The 23,700-nt window shown below is 48.5% G+C and overlaps 2 protein-coding genes across 6 annotated transcripts in view; both read left to right on the plus strand.

Annotated features, from left to right (window-relative positions):
• The first annotated feature begins 833 nt into the window (after nucleotides 1-833).
• On the plus strand, nucleotides 834-7,112 carry TSPYL2 (TSPY like 2). Its single transcript, XM_024240960.3, has 7 exons — nucleotides 834-1,879; nucleotides 3,120-3,197; nucleotides 3,329-3,440; nucleotides 3,527-3,672; nucleotides 3,800-3,894; nucleotides 4,190-4,869; nucleotides 6,345-7,112. The coding sequence occupies exons 1-7, from the start codon at nucleotides 1,067-1,069 to the stop codon at nucleotides 6,506-6,508; spliced, it is 2,088 nt and encodes a 695-aa protein (XP_024096728.1). The 5' UTR covers nucleotides 834-1,066; the 3' UTR covers nucleotides 6,509-7,112.
• A 5,393-nt stretch (nucleotides 7,113-12,505) lies between these two features.
• KANTR (KANTR integral membrane protein) overlaps nucleotides 12,506-23,700 on the plus strand; it is a 33,532-nt gene continuing 22,337 nt past the window's right edge. Inside the window, exons 1-3 of one of the 5 annotated variants that reach the window (XR_008518075.2) lie at nucleotides 12,513-12,854; nucleotides 12,970-13,044; nucleotides 18,059-18,195. The gene's annotated coding sequence lies outside the window, so the exon portion shown is untranslated. Of the gene's footprint in view, nucleotides 12,855-12,969; nucleotides 13,045-18,058; nucleotides 18,196-23,700 lie in introns of all 5 variants that reach the window. The other 4 variants (XM_054544583.2, XR_008518076.2, XM_054544585.2 and 1 more) reach the window with 4 other exon arrangements.

Genomic DNA, 23,700 nt, shown 5'->3' on the forward strand with positions numbered 1-23,700 from the left:
AGGGACAGAAGTGGCGGTGAAGGGGGTGAGGGAAGGGACAGAAGTTGGGGGATAGGGGAAGGCGCAGAAGTGGAGGATGGGAGGGTGAGGGAAGGGGCAGAAGTGGGGGGTGGGGGGTTGGGGGAAGGGGCAGAAGTGGGGGTGAGGGAAGGGACAGGGTTGGGGGATGGGGGTCAGAAGTAGGGAATGCGGGAAGGGGCAGAAGCGGGGGGTGAAGGGGCAGAAGCGGGGGATGGGGGAAGGTGCAGAAATGGGGGGTGGGGGAAGGGACAGAAACGGGGAGTGGAGGAAGGGGCAGAAGCGGGGATGGAAAAAAGGGCAGCAGTGGGGGATGGGAGAAGGGGCAGAAGCGGGGGTGGGAGAAGGGGGCAGGAGCTGGGATGGGGGAAGGGGCAGGAGCCGGGATGGGGGAAGGGGCAGAAGCGGGGGTGGGGGAAGGAGCTGAAGGAAATGGGGGAAGGGGCAGATTTTAAAAGTGCGTAGTTGCTGAGGGGAGGGGGGCGGGGGGAACGATAACGAGGCTCTTCCAATTTCATGTGAGCACATCCTGCTCAGCGCCTGCGTTTGTTTTTCGTCTCGTTTTTTGGTCTTCAGAACCACTGGTACTTTTCCCATTGGATAAAACGCTGAGAGGGTGAGGGAGAGGGGCTTCTTCCCCAGCTTTCCTCGCAGCCAATCGCCCTGCAGTTTCCCTCCCGTCGCTGGGGGAGTCAGCCCGTTGATTGGCGGGCCCGAGGGGAGCCAATCGGAAACTGATGATGTGTGGTGTTGGCAAGCAGATTGCGTGAGAGCGGGCAGGGGTCGCGGGAGCGCGATCGCCGCCGCGGCGGCCGGCAGCCAATGGCCAGGCCGAGCGGACCCCTGCGTCAGGAGTGGGCGGGGCCTCGGCGATTGGCGCGGAGGGAGTAGAGCGGGCGCTGTGGGAGGGAACGCCAGAGCGAGGTGGTGAGGATAGCTGGTTGCGTGAGTCTCCTCAGCTCTGCTTCCCGGTGCGACTAGCGGCAGCGACGCGGCTAAAAGCGAAGGGGCGAGTGCGAGTTCCCTGAGCTGTACGAGCGCGGTCGCCATGGACCGCCCAGATGAGGGGCCTCCGGCCAAGACCCGCCGCCTGAGCAGCTCCGAGTCTCCACAGCGCGACCCGCCGCCGCCGCCGCCGCCGCCGCCGCCGCCGCTCCTCCGACTGCCGCTGCCTCCACCCCAGCAGCGCCCGAGGCTCCAGGAGGAAACGGAGGCGGCACAGGTGCTGGCCGATATGAGGGGGGTGGGACTGGGCCCCGCGCTGCCCCCGCCGCCTCCCTATGTCATTCTCGAGGAGGGGGGGATCCGCGCATACTTCACGCTCGGTGCTGAGTGTCCCGGCTGGGATTCTACCATCGAGTCGGGGTATGGGGAGGCGCCCCCGCCCACGGAGAGCCTGGAAGCACTCCCCACTGCTGAGGCCTCGGCGGGGAGCCTGGAAATCGATTTTCAGGTTGTACAGTCTAGCAGTTTTGGTGGAGAGGGGGCCCTAGAAACCTGTAGCGCAGTGGGGTGGGGGCCCCAGAGATTAGTTGACCCGAAGAGCAAGGAAGAGGCGATCATCATAGTGGAGGATGAGGATGAGGATGAGCAGGAGAGTATGAGGAGCAGCAGGAGGCGGCGGCGGCGGAGGAGGAGGAAGCAGAGGAAGGTGAAGAGGGAAAGCAGAGAGAGAAATGCCGAGAGGATGGAGAGCATCCTGCAGGCACTGGAGGATATTCAGCTGGATCTGGAGGCGGTGAACATCAAGGCAGGCAAGGCCTTCCTGCGTCTCAAGCGCAAGTTCATCCAGATGCGAAGACCCTTCCTGGAGCGCAGAGACCTCATCATCCAGCATATCCCAGGCTTCTGGGTCAAAGCAGTATCCTTCTAATCGATACTCCGTAGGTCAGAAGCCCGTGACAGGAAAGGGGAAGGTGGGGGAGGGACAAAAAAGGTAAAGCGGGTGGAGGAGAGCCAGAGGTGGGCATGAGCCCCCTATCGGAAGACGGACGAGACTGGGTGGAAGAGGGATGGAAGGAGGAGGGCAAAACAGCAGAGAAGCTGGACTGGAGATGATGAAGCGGGCGGGCATAAAAACTGGACCACAGATGGGAAAGGGGGAAGAGGAGGAACATAGCATTGAAAAAAGGATCACAGATGATAAAAAGGGGGAGGGTAGTAAAGGGGCACACAGCAAAAAAATTGGACCAGAGATGGCGAAAGGAGGAGGGGAGGGGCACGTAGAAGATGAACTGACTCAGAGACCTTGAAGAGGGAGGGGAATGGCACACAGCAGAGAAACTGCCCAGAAAGGGTGCTTGAGCCATACAGGGCTCTGTAAACCTAGATCTCTGCTTAAGATAATAACAGACGCCAATCCTGGCTGGAGTGCCTTGCATTGGAGGGAAAGGAGCTAGAGAGGGGCTGGAGCCCCTGAAAGATCAAGAGAGGGAGTGTCTAGGTATAGAGAAAAAGGAGTTAAATGAAGGAAAGGGGAGAGTAGATAGACATACATACATGTAACATGTTAGGAACATGAGTCTAAATCCTAATAGAATTATGTGGATATAGACCCTTAGCGCCCTCATAAGAAACAGCACATGGTAAGAGGCCCTTAGCACCCAGGCATACAATATCATATAGACAGGACCTCAGCTCCTAGACATAGTATTATGTGACCACAGGTCCTCAGTATGTAGACACATGGCATAACTTGACCACAAGCCATCAGAGCCATTCACACATCATGTGGACATGGACCTTCAACACCCATACATACAACAACATGTGACCACAGGCCCTCAGCAACAGATACAGCATCACTTGGACATGGCCCTTCAGCCCCCAGACATGTGCATTTTGTGAACACAAGCCTTCAGCACCCAGTAACATATACCACATGCACATGGATTGTCAGCATCCTGCAGGGCCACCTAACATAGAGGTTTATCATGGGAATAAGTGTGGGTTATGTCCCATGACTCACTTGCTTTATACACACCACATAAACACAGAAGGAATCCTCCTGCTCCAGCCTCTCTTACTGTGCCCTTCCTGGCCTTCCCTCCCTCCCTTTCACGGAATAGTCAATCCTTGACCTAAACTGCTCCACTCATCAGTTCCTCAACCACCCCAGAATTTCAATTTTGATCAACCGACGTGATGAAGACATTTTCCGCTACTTGACCAATCTGCAGGTCAGGCCAGAGAGACATTTTTTAGTAGGATCGGGCACGAATCTGGTTCTTGGAGGTGAGGGGAGGTGGGTGGAAAGGGCTGTGGTGTTGGGGGGGGAGACAGATTCCACCATCACCCCCACCTGGAGCAGGTACAGGATCTCAGACATATCTCCATGGGCTACAAAATGAAGCTGTACTTCCAGACAAACCCCTACTTCACAAACATGGTGATTGTCAAGGAGTTCCAGCGCAACCGCTCAGGTAAGAGGCAGTCCCAGAGTAAATCCATGTCCCCCCCCCAATCTGTCTTTGTTTTGTCCCATCTCCGTAGCCTTCTCTCTCCCTAGGCCGGCTGGTGTCTCACTCAACCCCAATCCGCTGGCACCGGGGCCAGGAACCCCAGGCCCGCCGTCACGGGAACCAGGATGCGAGCCACAGCTTCTTCAGCTGGTTCTCAAACCATAGCCTCCCAGAGGCTGACAGGATTGCTGAGGTGGGGCCCTTCCTGGCATCACCAGAGAAGGCCTTGCTAGGCTTGTTCCTGGGTGCGTGGGGAAGTAAGAGTAGGATCTGGAGCTTGTACTAATGGCTGTCTTATTCCTTCTCCTCTTCTTCAACAGATTATCAAGAATGATCTGTGGGTTAACCCTCTACGCTACTACCTGAGAGAAAGGGGCTCCAGGATAAAGAGAAAGAAGCAAGAAATGAAGAAACGGTAATGGGGGTTTGGTGGCTGAGAGGTGGTTTGTTGGGGATGGGGAAAAGACTAGTGTAACACAGGGTTTATGGAGCCAAAAAGGGACCTTTGAGATAATCCCAGTGGAATATGTTTTACAAGTGGGAAATCATGCCCAGAAATGGCTTGAGGTTACACAGTCAGGAGCAGAAGTGGGACTTTACCCACCCTAGCCCCATCCCTGGGATCCCTTCCCCAGTTACTTCCCACCTTTGAGTGCTATGGGTACACCTCCTCCCACCAACCCCCTACTCAGCCACAGCCTTCCCTACAGTAAAACCAGGGGCAGATGTGAGGTGGTGATCATGGAAGACGCCCCTGACTATTATGCAGTGGAAGACATTTTCAGCGAGATCTCAGACATTGATGAGACAATTCATGACATCAAGATCTCTGACTTCATGGAGACCACCGATTACTTCGAGACCACTGACAACGAGATAACTGACATCAATGAGAACATCTGCGACAGTGAGAATCCTGACCACAATGAGGTCCCCAACAACGAGACCACTGATAACAACGAGAGTGCTGATGACAACGAAACCACTGACAACAATGAGAGTGCAGATGACAACAATGAGAATCCTGAAGACAATAACAAGAACACTGATGACAACGAAGAGAACCCTGACAACAACGAGAACACTTACGGCAACAACTTCTTCAAAGGTGGCTTCTGGGGCAGCCATGGCAACAACCAGGACAGCAGCGACAGTGACAATGAAGCAGATGAGGCCAGTGATGATGAAGATAATGATGGCAACGAAGGTGACAATGAGGGCAGTGATGATGATGGCAATGAAGGTGACAATGAAGGCAGCGATGATGACGACAGAGACATTGAGTACTATGAGAAAGTTATTGAAGACTTTGACAAGGATCAGGCTGACTACGAGGACGTGATAGAGATCATCTCAGACGAATCAGTGGAAGAAGAGGGCATTGAGGAAGGTGAGCTAACACCCCCACCCACCCTTGTCTTCCCTCTTTTCTTTTCTCAGAGCAAGCCTGGCCAAGGACAGGGTATCAAGGCATGAACACAGTCTGCTTTTATGGAGGAAAGAAAAAGCATTCTGAGCAACTTTTTAAACAAAGGAAGTCCAGTGAGCATTTAACTTAAAAATGTAACAAAACCCCAAAAAATCATTTTAGTTCTAGGTGATGGGTAGATGGTTGTAACAGCAAAAGATGATGAGTACACAGAGATAGGAGACAGTGGGTGGAAAACTAAAAAGGACACTTCACATCGAGGTGGGGGAGTGGCAAAACAGTGCATTTCAGCACAGTCTGTACCCGGCCTTGGCCTTTGGCACATTCCCAGGCTTGTGTTGGGAGCAGAGCATGAAGTGAACAGTGTGCTCTCTGAGCCCAGAAAAGGGTGCAGCCAGTTCTACCTCAAGAATCGGGGTGAGGGGGGTGGCGGGGGAGAGCTAGAGGAAAAAGGTGACATTTGAATTGGAGGCTGCATTCACACTGAGGAGCATTATGGAGCATTCTCCGTGGAGTGGATCATCTGAACAAGGACCTGGAAGGATGAAAATGCATCGTAGGTTGGGCAGGGTTTCCAAAATTATGTCCTGAGGATCACTCACCAGATCTCAAAGCTGCTTCCCACAAAAGGTTTCAGTGGTCGTATATGTTGGACAAGTACTGCATATAGTAATACCCTGTTGTAGAGTCACATTAGCACCTTAAAGGTTCTGAGAATAACACCAGAATTATAAAGGTGCTGAGAAGTACTCAGATGGGAGGTGGAAGGGGCAGGAAAATCAACCACTCTTTGGGTTTTTTTGGCCATGGGGTCCCTGGCAAACTTCCATTGAGGGCAAGGCCAGGGCACTAAGGGAAGAGGTATTGAATGAATGTGAAACCTCAATCTAGACATGTTCAGGTAGGAGAGGGAAACAGGGATTCTCAGTCCTCTTTCCCCTCCCACCTGATGGCATCTCTTCTCTCAGAGAAGGGGAGGCAGAGCTTATCTGCCCAGCCCTGAGGGTGGGAGTGGGGGTGGGGAATTGGGTTGAAGAACACAGACTGGGGCCTGTTTGGATCAGACTGGGGGAAAGGAGCAAGGAAGCTGCCTGGAGATGAATAGGTTTATTCAGCTGAGGTCAGAGCTCAGGAAGAGACACACATTGCCGAGTACAAGGGGGAGAAAAAGCTACTATCAGAGATGTATCAGTTTTGGCAGAGGCAGGGAGCCCACACTGCCTTCCTGCCTCCCTCCAACTCCCTCTCATTCTGTGGGCTTGCTTGAGTAAACCCACACACACTCTTGGCTGTTTGTTCCAAGCAGAGGCGCTTGGCAAGTTGTCCCAGGCCCCTAAAAGCCTTGGCTATGGGCTCTGTTCCCTTTTGGAGTGACACCTATCTGCTCATCTAACTGCCTTCCTCCATTTCCCCTTCCTTGCTTCTCCCCTATGCAGGCATCGAGCAAGATGAGGACATCTATGAAGAAGGAAACTATGAGGAGGCAGGAAGTGAAGATGTCTGGGAAGAAGGGGAAGATTCAGACGACTCTGACCTGGAAGATGTGCTTCAGGTCCCAAACGGTTGGGCCAATCCGGGGAAGAGGGGGAAAACCGGATAAGGGTCTTCCTCTTTTGGGGATCACCTCTCTGTATACCCCACCCCCTATCCCATTTGCCCTCCTCCTCAGCTAGGGCCACGCGGCCCCACATTGCACTTCTGGGGGGTGACCGACTTCGTACACGGGTTTAAAGTTTATTTTTATGGTTTAGTTATTGCAGAGTTCTTATTTTGGGGGGAGGGAAAGGGGGCTAGTCCCCTTCTTTTGGTCCTCCGCCCCCGCAGGCTTCTGTGTGCTGCTAACTGTATTTATTGTGATGCCTTGGTCAGGGCCCCTCTACCCACCTTCTCCCAGTCAGTTGTGGCCCCAGCCCCTTTCCCTGTGCTGTGTGGAGTGGACACCCTGACCCCCGAAGTGGGGAGGGCCGCTGTGGCCTTCGTCACAGCCGCGCAGTGCCCATGGAGGCGCTGCTGCCACCCTCCTCTCCCAAGTTCTTTCTCCATCCCTCTCCTCTTCCCGCCGCGCCGCTAGCCCGCCTCGGTGTCTATGCAAGGCCGCTTCGCCATTGCGGTATTCTTTGCGGTATTCTTGTCCCCCTCCCCCAGAAGGCTCGCCTTTCCCCGTGGACCCTGTTAATCCCAATAAAATTCTGAGCAAGTTCAAAGTGCCGCTTCGAGTCTTTTGTTTAGCCTGGTGCCCGGGCCCCAGCGGTCAGTTTCCCCCAGGCCCACACGTAGCCGCCTGGCCTACGCAGTATCCTGCAACATGCTAGTTGCGGGGGTTTGGCGGGTGGGGGGGCGAGCTCCGCCAGGCCGCAGAGGCGTTGCGTCAGACCAATGCGGATCATCGTGGCCAATGGCAGGGCGAGGCTGAGAAAGCCCCTCCTTCTCCTGGCGCCCGCAGCGGACCCAGCCAGGTAGCAAAGGGCTTCCCACGCCTTCCCCTCTGGCGCATGCGTATAGAGACATCCTGCGCCGTAGAACATCCATTTATCAGTGATTCATCTTTTAATTTATAGTGCGTCAAACCTTTTCTCGGGCCTAGAGTGAGCGGGGCGTGGGGAGCCAAAGGAATTCATTTTCCTCATTCGCATTTAGTAAAAATGAAAAACGATTTCGGTCCGGATATCACAACCCAATTATACAGGAGCGCTCTCTTGCCTTTGGGAAGGGGTGCAGAGTCCCTAGAGCTGGGCTTGGGGGAGAAGGCAGGAAAAGATATCTCAGGCAGAGAAGTATCCGTAGAGATAAAGGAAAAACAAAGGGAAATTAACTATGTAACTGTGCGAAGGGGTGGAAACGTAGAGAGTTGGGCATCTGAAAAACGGGCTTTATCCGGGAGACCTTGGAAAAGCTGAGTTATATTAGCTTTAGATACATAAATGTTATCTCGGTGGGCGCCAGAAATATTTCCCAGATTTGTTCTGGATCACAATAACTTTTATTCAGACATCCGAGTCGGTCTTTTATAACATATCTCCCGAACTTTCCATCCAACGCCTTTATTTTGCTGGAAGGCTTCAGATATGGTTAGATTTGCGTTTTAGAGAATGCCCTCTGCTGGCTGCCAGGAGAACTGACTGGAAGGAAGGAGAGCAGTAAGGAAATAGACGCTAGACCTCAGGTGGGATTGGCAAGATAGGGGCGGATATGAGAGGTTTTTAAAATAAACTTAATTTCAGAACAGTTTTAAATTTACAGAATTATTGTGAAGATAACAGAGAAGTCCCGTATGTCCCACAGCCAGTTTTCCTTATTAACAGTTTACATTTGTGTGATACATTCGTCACAATTAATGAACCAATATCAGTACATCATTATTAACTAAGGTCCATACTTTATTCCAATTTCCTTAGTTTTAACTTAATGTCCTTTTTCTGTTCCAGGATTCCATCCAGAATAGCACACTACATTTAGTCATCTTGTCTCCTCAAGCTCCTCTTGGCTATGACACTCTCTCAGGTTTTCCTTGTTTTTGATGACCTGGAGTCATTTGAGGAGTACTGGTCAGGTATTTTATAGACTGTCCCTTAATCAGGATTTTCTGATGTTTTCTCTCATGATTAAACTGAGGATATGAGTTTGGGGAAGGAAGACCACAGAAGTGAAATGTCATTCTCACTAGATCATATCAAGGGCATGTACTTTCAATGTGATTTATCACTGTTGACGTTAACTTTGATCACCTGGCTGAGGTAGTGTCCGTCAGGTTTCTCCACTGTAAAGCTACTCCTCTTTCTCTTTTTCCATGCTGTACTCTTTGGAAGGAAGCCAAGTAAGCACAGCCTGTGCTTAGGGAATGAGGAGTTATGCTCCATTTCCTTGAGAGGGAAGTATGTACATAAATTAATTGGAATTCTTCTGCAAGAGCAATTTGTCTATTCTGTGAGAGCTTTTAAGATGTTGGACTCGACAGGCTTTGATATGGAAGGAGAGGGATTGAGAGAAGTCAAGATGACTGCCAGGTTGGTGTGAGACCTTTGGCAAGGCCCCTTCCCTCTCTGGGCCTCCTCTGTGAGATGGTTGGAATACCAGATCCTTGACATGTCTCTCCAATGATTCTGATAAATGTTTTCGGGGGGACAGGATGGAGGCTTTGATGTGCTGTCAGAGGTGGGTAGGGAGGACTGAGGCCCAGAAAGGGGAATGTCTTGCCCAAAGTAACACAATACCTCAAGGCCAGAGCTGAGAGTGCAGGATCCTAGAGAAAAGAGACATCTACATGCAATATCTGGAGCCAACCCCAATGAGTATGCGGTGAAGAGGAGGGGAGGGGAAAGCAGCAGGGGCAAAGGCAATGGAGTAGGCCGGAGTAGGCCAGAAAGAGGTCAGCCTGCCGAAGGATCCCAGCCAGTCAGAGCCAGAGTAGCCAATCTGGTTACTCTTGCCTCAGTCTGCCCTACCTCACAACATGACTCTCCTTGTGCTCTCTAGAGGGCCTCAGTTTTCCCATCTATAAACTGAGGCTTATCGTGCAGGGGGATCAGTCCAGGAGAAGCAACCTGCCTAAGGTCTCAAGACAGAGTCTAGCCCTGAAGCAGGTCTCTGAAGTCTGGCCTTCATTGTGCTCTTCCCTGATTCCTCTCTGTCCCCCCAATCAAATCCCCAGCCTCTCATCCTGGCATTTGAGACTCTTCTTCACCCACCCTGTTAGAGAGGGCCTCTGGTCTTCATCTTCAGTGATGCTCTTAAGAGTCAATCATAGTATTCTAATATAGTTGGCCAGAGTGCTCATGTCCTTGGCTGAGCCATGTGAGGACAGGATGTTCTTTGCCCAGAGTAACATCTTGTTCCCTGTGCCCTCACTCTTCAGTCTGGACCTACGAAAGGGAGGGCTGTTCTAGGTCTTTAAGGTCACATCTAACTCCAAGATACTGTCTTCGCTGAAGGCCAGAGAAGACAGGCCCCATTGGCGGAGACCTTAAACAGAAACCAGGAGGATGAAGAGTCATTGGCCCAATGTGCCCTAGGGCCTGTTCCCATGTTGAAACTACTTGTCTTCATATGCTTCCTAGCTTGCCCTGGCTCCTTTGCAGCAGAGGGCCCTGCTCCTGGGTGGGAGGTTCCCGGGATTTCCTGGGACCAGACCTTTAAAGTGCCACCTACTTCTGTGAGCAGAATCGGATTGGCAGTGACAAAACTAGATTCAAGAATGTCCCTCCTTCTTAGGTGACCCAAAGGGCTGGCACTGGCTGCCCCAATTGGGGGTGTGCAGGATGGTGGGGAAGGAATCCTATTATTCATTCAGTAAACACTTATGAGTACCTACTGTGTGCCTGAAGTACTGAACTGGGTGATAGGGATCCAGCAGGGAAACAAGATAGAGCAAGTCTTTTTTTTTTTTTTTTCTTTGTTGCCCAGCCTGGAGTGCAGTGGCACAATCTCCGCTCACTGCAAGCTCCGCCTCCCAGGTTCATGCCATTCTCCTGCCTCAGCCTCCCGAGTAGCTGGGACTACAGGCGCCTGCCACCACGCCCGGCTAATTTTTTGTATTTTTAGTAGAGACGGGGTTTCACCATGTTAGCCAGGATGGTCTCGATCTTCTGACCTCGTGATCAGCCCGCCTCAGCCTCCCAAAGTGCTGGGATTACAGGTGTGAGCCACCGCACCCAGCCAATAGAGCAAGTCTTTTTCTTCCTGGAGCCTAGAGTTCAAGACAAATATTCTTAATATTTTTTGTGCCATGGACCCCTTTGGTGATCTAGTGAAGCCTAATGGGACCTTTTCTTTTTCTTTTCTTTTCTTTTAGATGGAGTCTCACTCTTGTCGCTCAGGCTGGAGTGCAATGGTGAGATCTCGGCTCACTGCAACCTCCACCTCCTGGGTTCAAGCAATTCTCCTGCCTCAGCCTCCCGAGTAGCTGGGATTACAGGCGCCCGCCCCCACGCCCGGCTAATTTTTGTATTTTTAGTAGAGACAGGGTTTCACCATGTTGGCCAGGTTGGTCTGGAACTCCTGACCTCAGGTGATTCACCTGCCTCCGGCCTCCCAAAGTTCTGGGATTACAGGCATGAGCCACCATGCCCCACCGGACCTTTTCTCAGAAAAAAAAAAAAAAAAAAATTGTTTAAATTCATAAAATAAAATATCTAGAATTACAAAAGAAATTGATTACATTGAAATATAGTTATTAAAATATGGAAAAAGCAAATATGTGCTATAGTATAATCGTATATGTACTCCCCATTAATCCATTAAATCATAAGATTTAATGGAGGGTCTAATGACTATCATGATTTTAAAATAATGATTGAAATTATATGATTTTCAAGAGATCTGCAACATCTATAATGTGATATGAAAATCTCTGATTTCTATTGGTGACAATCAGTACTGCTACTACTGCTGCTACTACGCCTAGTTACATTCTTTATTGAAAAATGCTAAATTTCAGTTAGAGGAGAGGGAAAATAAAAATGTAATTTTATTTTATTTTTTTGAGACGGAGTTTCAATCTTGTTGCCCAGGCTGGAGTGCAATGGTGCGATCTCGGCTCACCACAACCTTCGCCTCCCAGGTTCAAGCGATTCTCCTGCCTCAGCCTCCCTAGTAGCTGGGATTACAGGCATGTGCCACCACGCCCGGCTAATTTTGTATTTTTAGTAGAGACGGGGTTTCTCCATGTTGGTCAGCCTGGTCTCGAACTCCGACCTCAGGTGATCCGCCCGCCTCGGCCTCCCAAAGTGCTGGGATTACAGGCATGAGTCACTGCACCCGGCCATAAAGATGTAAATTTGTTTCCATCCAAATTCATGGACCTCTCCAAACCCTGTCCCCAGCCTCAAATAGAGGTCTGCAGAATACAAATTAAGAACCCTTGCAAATAGGAGGGTCCTTCCCATCTCTCCTTCCTTCTTAAACAGCTTTCCTTTGGAAGCCTGGGTTTTATTCTGGGTCTTACTGCGCCGACTGCCGGCGGTGTACGGTAAGAAGCCGCAAAGACGGGGCGGTGGTGGGGAGTGGTAGCGGGAAGAGGCCGGGCCGGAGCGCGCGAGGGGTGGGGCCTGGCTGTGTGACTTCAAGCCAGTCAGTTTGCCTCTCTGGGCTATAAGTTCTGTCCGCCTGAACACTGGGAAAGAATTGGGAGGAGAGAACTTAATTATTTATGCCCCAGGCAACTTATCTATATTTGTCCTCTCATTTAATCCTCACACATTGTGAGGAAAATTTTAAAACATCTTTCCATTTCCAGATGGTTAAACTGAGGCTCCTAGCGAGGTTGTCACTTGACCAATGTCTCAGCAGGTATCAGGGACTGGTGGGTGACACGCCACATCCCCATAACCACCTCATCCTCCATGCATGGAATAAGGAACTCTGCTCACTTTGAGCGAGAGAAACCTGGCTTAGGAATCTCTGCAGGTGGGTGTGGAACTGTGAGAAACTGGGGGCAGAATCGCGTCTCTTAGCAGAGCGGTGGCAGTGCAAGGTGGCTTATGGAGAGTAAAACGTCAAAGAAGCCAGGCATCTCGATTGTTCAGTGACTCGGCGCTTGGCGTCGCTTCCGGCTTCGCGCCTGCGTATTCCCAACTAGCCCCCTGAAACCCTGTCGAATAGACAGGCAAAGGGCCATGACAAGCACGCCTTTCCTGGCCAATCCTATTAAAGGGTGGGCTTGGCTCTTTAACCAATCAAAGTTCCCCGAAGGGGCGGAGTTTTCCTCGGTTTGGCTCTAAGCCTCGGGGGTAAAAATAAAATGTTTCCATCCCCAGCCAATCCCTGGAAAGGCAGAAGGGCACTCTTCCAATGGGAGCCGGGGAGCCGTCGGTAGCGGCGTAGGCCCGTGCCCCTGCTCGCGCTGCAGCCCGTGGAAGGGTTCCGTCCAGCGTATCCTTCAGATCTTGCTGTAGGCCTCTCGTGTCTGCGCGCGCGGCAGGGGCGGTGGCGGCGACGGCCGGAGGTGTACGGTGAGAGGCCATAAAGACGGGGCGGTGGGGGGAGTGGCAGCGGGAAGAGGCCGGCCGGAGCGCGCGAGGGGTGGGGCCTGCGCGAGCTTTTACTTGGGCGGCCTCTCAACCCTAGGTCAGCAGGTTGCGGAGGATCGTGCGGGTAGCAAAGGCAGGCCGAGTGCTCCTGCGGCTCCCAGAGGGCAACCAGGTGAGTACCCTGCGGAGCGGTCGGTGCCCGTTCCTGCCCTCCACGGCCCCACCTCCCACCCTCAGTGTCTTTCGAAACGGTTCCATGCAGGTCTGCCGCTCACGTGATCGTCTGCGTGCGTGTCTGTCTTTGCATCCCCTCGCCCATCTCTGTCTCTTTCTGTCTGTCCCACTTTTTGAGACGTAGTAGACATAAGATGCTGAATCCTGACCAGTTTAAACTAGCTATGAGACCTTGAGCTATCTCCTTCACCAACCTGGGCCTCAGTTTCCTCATCTGTCAAATGGGGGTCTGATAATCTGTACCTGAGACAATGCATGTGCATTACTTTGTCCTGCACCCGGTCCTTAGAAAATTTTCAATAAATAATGTCTATCTTGATTGAAAAGAATATTGTCTCTCTTGGTTTCTGTCTTTTCTCTGTCTCTGACCCTTCCTCCATTGGATCTTTCTAAATGCTTCTGTCTTTCTCTGTTACTGTTTTTCCTCTTTTTACCCGTCTCTTTCTCAACTCTAAAGAGGTTAGAGGTGCATAGTTTATAGCAATGAGTTTACCCCCGAGAACATGAGCTTAGCCTGGGGCGTCGACCTGTTCTGTGGGTAAAAAATGGAGCCTGGCTTTGGGTTGCTTCTGGTCTCATTGAAGAGAGAACTCTCTTTGCTCCCCAGCCTACTCTGTTAAACAGGTAGAGACACCCAAAGTTGGGAGCAACTTAGATTAAAAACCACTTTTTAATAGCCCCTTATCCTATATAATGTCAATCACCACAAGAAGCCCACAGATCTCCTGGTTACGTCTCCATACAGCCCTGGACATCCTATTTTCTATTTCCATCCTGAAATCCTTTGACCAGGCCTTAAGGAACTCAACCTTCAGTTACCAGCAAAATTCCCTCCATTCTCATCCTGGCTTCTGAATACTCCCTTTATTTTCTTGCTATGCTTTGGTCGTTCTCATACCTGTTGGACCCAACATTGCTTTTTTTTTAATAAGGTGTATTTTGAAATGCTTCACTATTCTAAAATAAAATGGATAGAAAATAGAATCTGTCTACACACATAATTCCCTGAAAACCAATATAATGCCCTAATTGTAATATAGAGAGTAGTAAAGGAAGAGTAATATATAATATAGTATTATATTATACATATATTATACACATATATGCAAAGACTGGGATATGACTCCACTAGAAGACATAATGAAATGGTCTTACACTTAATGATAGTGACAGCTACATGTGTGTTGATTGGTGATTCAGAAGCCACAGGTAGAGTGACACAGTTTTCCTAAATAGTGGACAATTCTTCACAAAGTTCTAAACAAAACAATGTGGAAGAGTTTCTCAGTTTATATGGTTGTTAAATTTCTGGAAAAATCAGTATATATTAATATCCATGATGAGACCCTCTTAATCTCCCTGACCTTATCTCCCACCACTCTCCCCCCTTGCTCACTGTATCTACCCGTGCTGGCCGCCTTACTATTACTTGAACACCTTAGGCACACTTCCGCCTCAGGGGTTTTGCATTCCGTGTATCTGGAATGCACTTTCCTCAAATACCCACAAGCCTCAGGCCCTTGCTTCCTTCAGGCCTCTACTCAGCTGTCACTTTCTCAGAGGGCCCCCCTGACCATCCTGTTTAAAATTGCAGCTCTCCCCTAATATGCCCCTGCTCTGTCTGTTCCATGGTATTCTACACCTTTTTCACAGTGTAGCATTAACTGCTTAGTATGTTTGCTGTTTATTGTCTGACTCTCCCACTCAATTATAAGTTCCAGAAGGGCAGGGGTTTTTGTATTTTTTGTTCTATGATATATTCCTATTACCTAAAATAGTGCTTGACACCTAGTAGACTTTCTCAATGAATGTTTGTTGAATGAATAAAAGAACAAATGAACAGGTTTTTCACCTACATTACTGGTGAGATATTCTAAAGTTGTATGAGATGTGGTATGATTCTTTGTGGTGTGGAGCTGTCCTGTACACTGCAGAGGGCTGAGCATCCCTGGTCCATAGCTAGGGTTGTCACTGATGATCTCCAATTATTGTCACAGTCAAAAATGCCCCCCAAACAGGGCCGGGTGTGATGGCTCATGCCTGTAATCCCAGCACTTTGGGAGGCCAAGGTGGGCAGATCGCTTGAGTCCAGGAGTTCGAGACCAGCCTGGCCAACATGATGAAACCCTGTCTCTACAAAAAATACAAAAATTAGCCGGGTGTTGTGGTGCACGCCTGTGGTCCCAGCTACTCAGGAGGCTGAGATGGGAGGATTGTTTGAGCCCAGGAGGCAGAGGTTACAGTGAGCCAGGATTGCACCACTGCACTCCAGCCTGGGTGACAGCGAGACCCTGTCTCAAAAGAAAAACAATAAAAAATGGGTCGGGCACTGTGGCTCACACCTGTAATCCCAGCACTTTGGGAGGCCGAGGTGGGTGGATCATCTGAAGTCAGGAGTTCGAGACCGGCCTGGCCAACATAGTAAAACCCCGTTTCTACTAATAATACAAAAATTAGCCAGGCCCACGTGGTGGTGCATGCCTGTAATCCCAGCTACTCGGAAGGCTGAGGCAGGAGAATCGCTTGAACCCAGGAGGCAGGGGTTGCAGTGAGCCAGCCTGGGCAACAAGAGCGAAACTTCATCTCAAAAAAAAGAAAAAATGCCCTGAAACACCCTTTAATTGTCCAGCCCCCTACCTCTCAGTGAGAACCACTGCTTAAGTAGCAGCCTGGCTTTCCCTTGAACATTTTATCCTCCCGGCAGCCCTCTCATACCCCTCTTACCGGGAGACTGGGTGGTGAGGGTGAGGGTGGGTGTGCTTGCTCCTAGTTACCCTTTCCAGACATTCTCCCTCCTCAAACAACCCTTTTTTCATTTGTTTTAGGGTTTTTTGTTTTTTTTTTTTTTGAGATGGACTCTCACTCTGTCACCCAGGCTGGAGTGCAATGGCGTGATCTCAGCTCACTGCAACCTCTGCCTCCCAGGTTCAAGTGATTCTCCTGCCTCAGCCTCCCGAGTAGCTGGGACTACAGGCATGCACCACGCCTGTCTAATTTTTGTATTTTTAGTAGAGACAGGGTTTCACCATGTTGGCCAGGCTGGTCTTGAAATCCTAACCTCAAGTGATCCACCCGCCTTGGCCTCCCAAAGTGCTGGGATTACAGGTGTGAGCCACTGGTCCCAGCCAAGAATTTTTAAACTTAAAATAATTTCAAACTTTTAAAAAGCTTCAAAAATTATACAAGAATTCTCATATATTCTTCACTTAGATTCCCCACATGTTAAGAAATTATATAATTACAGGCTGGGCACAGTGGCTCACACCTGTAATCTCAGCACTTTGGGAGGCCAAGGTAGGCAGATCACCTGAGGTCGGGAGTTCGAGACCAGCCTGGGCAACATAGTGAAACCCTGTCTCTACTAAAAATACAAAAATTATTTGGGTGTGGTGGCGCGTGCCTGTAGTCCCAGCTACTTGGGAGGCTGAGGCAGGAGAATTGCTTGAACACAGGAGGCAGAGGTTGCAGTGAGCCGAGATCATGCCACTGCACTCCATCCTGGGTGACACAGCGAGACTCTGTCTCAAAAAAAAAAAAAAAAAAAAGAAATAAATTATATAATTACAGTTTAACTATCAAAACTAGAAAATTAACATTGGTACATACAGGCATATCACAGGTTCAGTTCCAGACCAACACAATAAAGCAAGTCAGATGAATTTTTTAGTTTCCCAGTGCATATAAAAGTTATGTTTACACTGTACCATAGTCTATTAAGTGTACAATAGCATTGTATCAAAAAAAGTATTTACCTTAATTTAAAAATACTATATTGCTAAAAAATGCTAAAGATCATCTCAGCCTTCAGCAAGTTGTAATTTTTTGCTGGTGGAGGGTCTTACCTCGATGTTGATGGTTGCTGACTGAGCAGGGTGGTAGTTGCTGGTTGGGGTGGCTGTGGCAAATTCTTAAAATAAGGTATCAATGAAGTTTGGCACGTTGACTCTTCCTTTCACAAAGGGTTTCTCTGTAGCATGTGATGCTGTTTAATAGCATTTTACCCGCAGTAGAACTTCTTTCAAAACTGGAGTCAGTTCTCTCAAACCCTGCTACTACTTTGTTAACTAAGTTTATGTAATATTCTAAATCCTTTGTTGTCATTTCCACAGTGTTCACAGCATCTTCACCAGGAGTAGATTCCATCCCAGGAAATCACTATTTTGCTCATCCATAAGAAGTAACTCCTCATCCACTAACTTTTTTTCTTTTTTTTTCTGAGACAGGGTCTTGCTCTGTCACCCAGGCTAGAGTGTAGTGGCGCAATCACGGCTCACTGCGGCCTCGACCCTCAGGCTCAAGCAATCCTCCCACCTCAGCCTCCCAAGTAGCTGGGACTGTAGGTGCATGCCACCATGCCCAGCCAATTTTTAAAATTTTGCAAAGGTGGGGTCTTGTTGTGTTGTCCAGGCTAGTCTCGAACTCCTGGCCTCAAGTAATCCTCCTGCCTCAGCCTCTGGAGTAGCTGGGACCACAGGCATGTGCCACCATGCCCAGCTATTTTTTTTTTAATTTTTGTGGAGACAGGGTCTCACTTTGTTGCCCAGTCTCCATTAAAGTTTCATCATGGGCCTGGCACAGTGGCTCATGCCTGTAATCCCAGCACTTTGGGAAGCCAGGGCGGGTGAATTGCCTAAGGTCAGGAGTTTGAGACCAGCCTGGCCAGCACGGTGAAACCTTTTCTCTACTAAATATACAGAAAAATTAGCCAGGCGTGGTGGCGGACACCTGTAGTCCCAGCTATTCAGGAGACTGAGGCAGGAGAATCCCTTGAACCTGGGAGGCGGAGGTTGCAGTGAGCTGAGGTCACGCCACTGCACTCCAGCCTGGGCAACAGAGCGAGACTCCATCTCAAAAAAAAAAAAAAGTTTGATCATGAGATGGCAGCAATTCAGTCACTTCTTCAGCCTCAACTTCTAATTCTGATTCTCTTGTTATTTCTGCCATCTCTGCAGTTGCTTCCTCTACTGAAGTCTTGAAACCCCTGAAAGTCATCCCTGAGGTTTGAAGTTAACTTCTTCTACACCCTGTTAATGTTGATATTTTGACCTCCTTCCATGAATCACAAATGTTCTTAATGGCATCTAGAATGGTGAGTCCTTTCCAGAAGATTTTCAATTTACTTTTCCCGGATCCATCAGAGGAATCACTGTCTGTGGCGGCTATAGCCTTATGAAATGTATTTCCTAAATAATAAGACCCGAAAGTCAATATTACTCCTTGATCCATGGGCTGCAGAATGGATGTTGTGTTAGCAGGCATGAAAACAGCATGAATCTCCTTGTACATCTCCATCAGAGCTCTTAGGTGATCAGGTGCATTTTCAATGAGCAGTAATATTTTGAATGGAATCTTTTTATCTGAGTAGCAGGTCTCAACAGTGGGCTTAAAATATTTAATAAACTATGCTATAAACAGATTTGCTATCATCCAGGCTTTGTTGCTCCATTTATAGAGCACAGAGTATATTTAGCATAGTTCTTAAGGATCCTAGGATTTTCAGAATGGTAAAATGAACACTGGCTTCAAGTTAAAAGTCACCAGCTGCCTGAGCCTCTAACAGGAGAGTCATCCTGTCTTTTGAAGCTTTGAAGCCAGGCATTGACTTCTTTCTAGCTATAAAAGTCCTAGATGGCATAATCTCCCCATATAAGGCTGTTTCAGCTACACTGAAAATCTGTTGGCCAGGTGCGGTGGCTCACGCCTGTAATCTCAACACTTTGGGAGGCTGAGGCGGGCGGATCACCTGAGGTTGGGAGTTCGAGACCAGGCTGACCAACATGGAGAAACCCCGCCTCTACTAAAAATACAAAATTAGCTGGGTGTAGTGGTGCATGCCTATAACCCCAGCTACTCGGGAGGCTGAGGCAGGAGAATCACTTGAACCTGGGAGGCAGAGGTTGCACTGAGCCGAGATCATGCCATTGCATTCCAGCCTGGGCAACAAGAGTGAAACTCTGTCTCAAAAAAAAAAAAGAAAATCTGTTGGCCGGGTGCGGTGGTTCACGTCTGTAATCCCGGCACTTTGGGAGGCAGAGGCGAGCGGGTCACAAGGTCAGGAGTTTGAGACCAGCCTGGCCAACATAGTGAAACCCTGTCTCTACTAAAAATACAAAAATTAGCTGGGTGTGGTGGCGGGCACCTGTAATCCCAGCTACTCAAGAGGCTGAGGCAGGAGAATCAGTTGAAACCCAAAAGCAGAAGTTGCAGTGAGCCGAGATCGCACCACCGCATTCCAGCCTGGGCAACAAGAGCAAAACTCCATCTCAAAAAAAAAAAAAAAGAAAAAGAAAATCTGTTGTTCACCAACTATCTTAGGTAGATTTTTCTAGATAACTTCCTGCAGCTTCTACATCAGCACTTGCAGTTTCACCTTGTACTTTTATGTTACAGAGATGGCTTCTTTCCTTAAACCTCATGAACTGACTTTTGCTAGCTTCCAACTTTTCTTCTGCAGCTTCCTCACCTTTCTCAGCCTTCATAGAATTGAAGAGAGTTGGGGCCTTGCTCTGAATTAGGCTTTGGCTTAAGGAAATGTTGTGGCTGATTTGATTGTCTAGCCAGACCACCCAAACTTTCTCCATATCCACAATAACACTGTTTCACTGTCTTATCACTCATGTGTTCACTGGAGTAGCACTTTTAATTTCCTTCAAAAACTTTTCCTTTGCATTCACAATTTGGCTAACTGTTCGGCGCAAGAAGCCTAGCCTTTGGCCTCTCTCATCTTTCAACGTGCCTTCCTCACAAAGCTTAATCATTTCCAACCTTTGATTTAAAGTGAGAGATGTTGAAGGCCGGGCACAATGGCTCATGGCTGTAATCCCAGCACTTTGGGAGGCTGAGGCGGGAGGATTGTGTGAGCCGAGGAGTTTGAGACCAGCCTGGGCAACATGGCAAGACCCTGTCTCCAAAAAAATAAAAATAAAAAATAAAGTGATAGATGTTGAGACACTTCCTTTCACTCGAATACTTAGAAGCCATTGTGGGGTTATTAGTTGGCCTAATTTCAATTTGTTATGTCTTGGATAGGGAGGCCCGAGGAGAGGGAGAGAGACGGAGGAATAGCCAGTCAGTCGAGCAGTCGGAACATACATATTTGTCAGTTCAGTTTGCCATCTTACATGGGTACAGTTCATGGTGCCCTAAAACAATTACAAATAGTTACACCAAAGATCACTGATCTAGACAGGGTGCGGTAGCTCACGCCTGTAATCCCAGCACTTTGGGAGGCCGAGGTGGGTGGATTGCTTGACCTCAGGAGTTCAAGACCAGCGTGGGCAAGATGGTGAAACTCTACAAAAAATACAAAAATTAAGCTGGGTGCTGTGGCGTGCGCCGCTAGTCCCAGCTACTCAGGGAGGCTGAGGCAGGAGAATCGCTTGAGCCCAGGAGGCAAAGGCTGCAGTGAGCTGAGATCACGCCACTGCACTCCACCCTGAGTGACAGGAGTGAAACCCTGTCTCAAAAAAAAAAAAAGATCACTGATCACAGATCACCATAACAGACATAAGAAAAGGTTTGAAATGTGAAAATTACCAAAATGTAAGACAGAGACACTAAGGGAGCACATACTGTTGGAAAAATGGCACTAATAGATTTACTCAATACAACTTTGCCACAAACCTTCAATTAGAAAAAGACACAGTATCTGTGAAGTGCAGTACAATAAAATGAGGTCTTGCCTGTACTCTTAACGAAAGTACAGGGCTTATTTAGATTACATCAGTTTTTCACTAGTGCCGCTTTTCTTTTCAAGGATTCAGTTCAGGCTCCCACATTACATTTAGTTATCATGCCTCCTTAGACTCTTCCAATATGGAACAGTTCTTGAGTCTTTCTTTGTCTTTTATGATTTTGATCATTTAGAAGACTCCTGGACAGTTATTTCATAGAATTTGGGTTTGTCTCAAGTGTCACTGTGATTATATTCAAGTTATGTAATTTTGGTGAGAATACCGCAGAAGAGAAATGTCTTCAGTGCTTCCTATCAGGAGGCATGTGATGTCATTTTGTCCTTTTACTGGTTTTGTTGACTTTGAGTCCTTGTTTAAGGTGGTGTCTGTCAGGTTTTTCCACTATAGTTCCCCTTTTTTCCTTCGTAAAATATGTTGGGATTATATAAATATGAACAACCTTGTTGTAAATCTCATATCATCAGAATATACCATGAGCTACCACTCTGTATCATCATATACAGACATACACCCATATCTGCCCGTCATTACTATTTCTAGATGAGTTTAGCTATGATCTCACTGTCATTCTCTTTAACACTGGTCCAGTCCTAATTCTTGGTGATTTTAATATCTGTGTAGCTGGTCCTTCCAATATTTTCATCTATCAGTTCTATCAGTTCTGTGATTTGCCACCCTACAATGATCCTGCCTTTTAACCCCACCTCAGCTACCTACTCCCAATAGTCTGAAGCTTGTTTTTTTTTTTTTTTTTTCCAGACGGAGTCTCACTCTGTCACCCAGGCTGGAGTGCAGTGGTGCGATCTCAGCTCACTGCAGCCTCTGCCTCCTGGGTTCAAGTGATTTTCCTGCCTCAGCCTCCAGAGTAGCTGAGATTACAGGCACCTGCCACCACGCTCAGCTAATTTTTGTAGAGACTGCGTTTCACCATGTTGGCCAGGCTGGTCTCGAACTCCTGACCTCAAGTGGTCTACCCGCCTGGGCCTCCCAAAGTGCTGGGATTACAGGTGTGACCCACTGTGCCAAGCCTGACCCTTGTTCTTGTCAGTACCTGTGACTGCATTGTTTTCATATTCTCAGTTTCAGGCATCCTGTTCTCTAGCCAGTACCTCCTATTTTTCTAGTTCACACCTACTAGTACTCCAACTCCAGCAATCCCTCAATCCCACTGGGACTGAACATTTTCACTCCCTTTCACTTCCCCCATGCTCCCATGTCCCTCCTTTAATCAGCTTAGATTCTATGAGCCACTGTTACAATCATTCCTGGGCAGACAGTCTCACTTCCCTTCACCCTCTGCCACTTCAGCGTACTTACCATCCACTTTACTGGGCACTGCCTCAGCCCTGGTTAAATCCAGCTCTCTACCTGCTCCATTGCATTTCCTTTCCTACCCTCCTAGATGATGATTGTTTCATACCTTCTCTCCTGAAATCCTCAACATTTCCTTCCCTGTCCTTACACTCAGGCTTCCTACTTGACTGAAAAAATGAAAACCATTGGAATAAAACATCTGCAGATTCCCACCACCACATCCAACCACCACACAGCATCTATGCACATATTCTGCCTTCTTTGTTCTACGTGAGGTGCTCCTACTGTCATCAAAATCCAGTCTCTCCACTTTGGCACTCCATCCCATCCTCTCTCACCTACTTGAGGACATGGTTCCACCAGTTTTCCCCTCTCTCTACAAGATCATTCTTATTAGCACACAGACATTCTATTACTTCTTCCATCTTTTCGTTGCAACTTCATTGAGATGCATGTCACATACCATCTAATTCACCTTTTATTTATTTATTTTTGAGACAGGGTCTTACTGTATTGCCCAGGCTGGACTTGAACTCCTGGGCTTAAGTGATCCTCTGGCCTCAACTTTCTGAGTAAAATTCACCCTTTTAAAGGGTACTGTTAACATAATAATAAATATTACTATAAATAATAAAAGTATACTGTTCAGTAGTTTTATTTATTTATCTTTATTTTTTGAGACAGACTCTCGCTCTGTCACCCAAGCTGGGGTACAGTGGTACAATCTCGGCTCACTGCAACTTCTGTCTCCCGGGTTCAAGTGATTCTCCTGCCTCAGCCTCCCGAGTAACTGGGATTACAGGTGCACACCACCATGCCTGACTAATTTTTGTATTTTTAGTAGAGACGAGGTTTTGCCATGTTGGCCAGGGTGGTCTCAAACTCCTGACCTCAAGTGAGCCACCCACCTCGGCCTCCCAAACATGATCAATTTTAGAACATTTTCACCCCCGCACCCCCACCAAAGAAGCTTCATACTCATTAGCAGTCACTTCCCATTAGTCTTCTCCCCAGTCTTAGCCACCCACTAATATTCTTTCTGTCTCTATCTAGAGATTTGTCTATTCTAGATATTCCATATAAATGAGATCATACAAGATACTGGTCTTGCTGGCTGGCTTCTTTCGCTTAGCATAATGTTTTGAGGTCCATCCATGCTGTTGCATGTATCATTCCTTCCTATTGTCAAATAATATTCTGTCATATGGATCTACCTCCGTTCCTCAGTTGGTCAGTTCAGTTGCTTTCATGTTGGCCAATATGACTAATGTTTCTCTGAACATGGAGTGGAATTGCTGTCATATGGTGGCTCTATGTTTAACTTTTTTTTTTTTCTTTTTGAGACAGGGTCTCACTCTGTCACCCAGACTGGAATGCAGTGTCCCAATCTTGGCTCACTGCAACCTCCGCCTCCTGGGCTCAAGTGATCCTCCCCCTTCAGCCTCCTGAGTGGCTGGGACCATGGGCACGTGCCACCACACCTGGCTAATTTTTGTATTTTTTGTAGAGATGGGGTTTTGCCATGTTGCCCAGGCTGGTCTTGATCTCCTGGGCTCAAGTGATCTGCCCTCCTCGGCCTCCCAAAG

Source organism: Pongo abelii, chromosome X, assembly GCF_028885655.2.
Source record: "Pongo abelii isolate AG06213 chromosome X, NHGRI_mPonAbe1-v2.0_pri, whole genome shotgun sequence".
In the NCBI taxonomy this organism is placed as follows: domain Eukaryota; kingdom Metazoa; phylum Chordata; class Mammalia; order Primates; family Hominidae; genus Pongo; species Pongo abelii.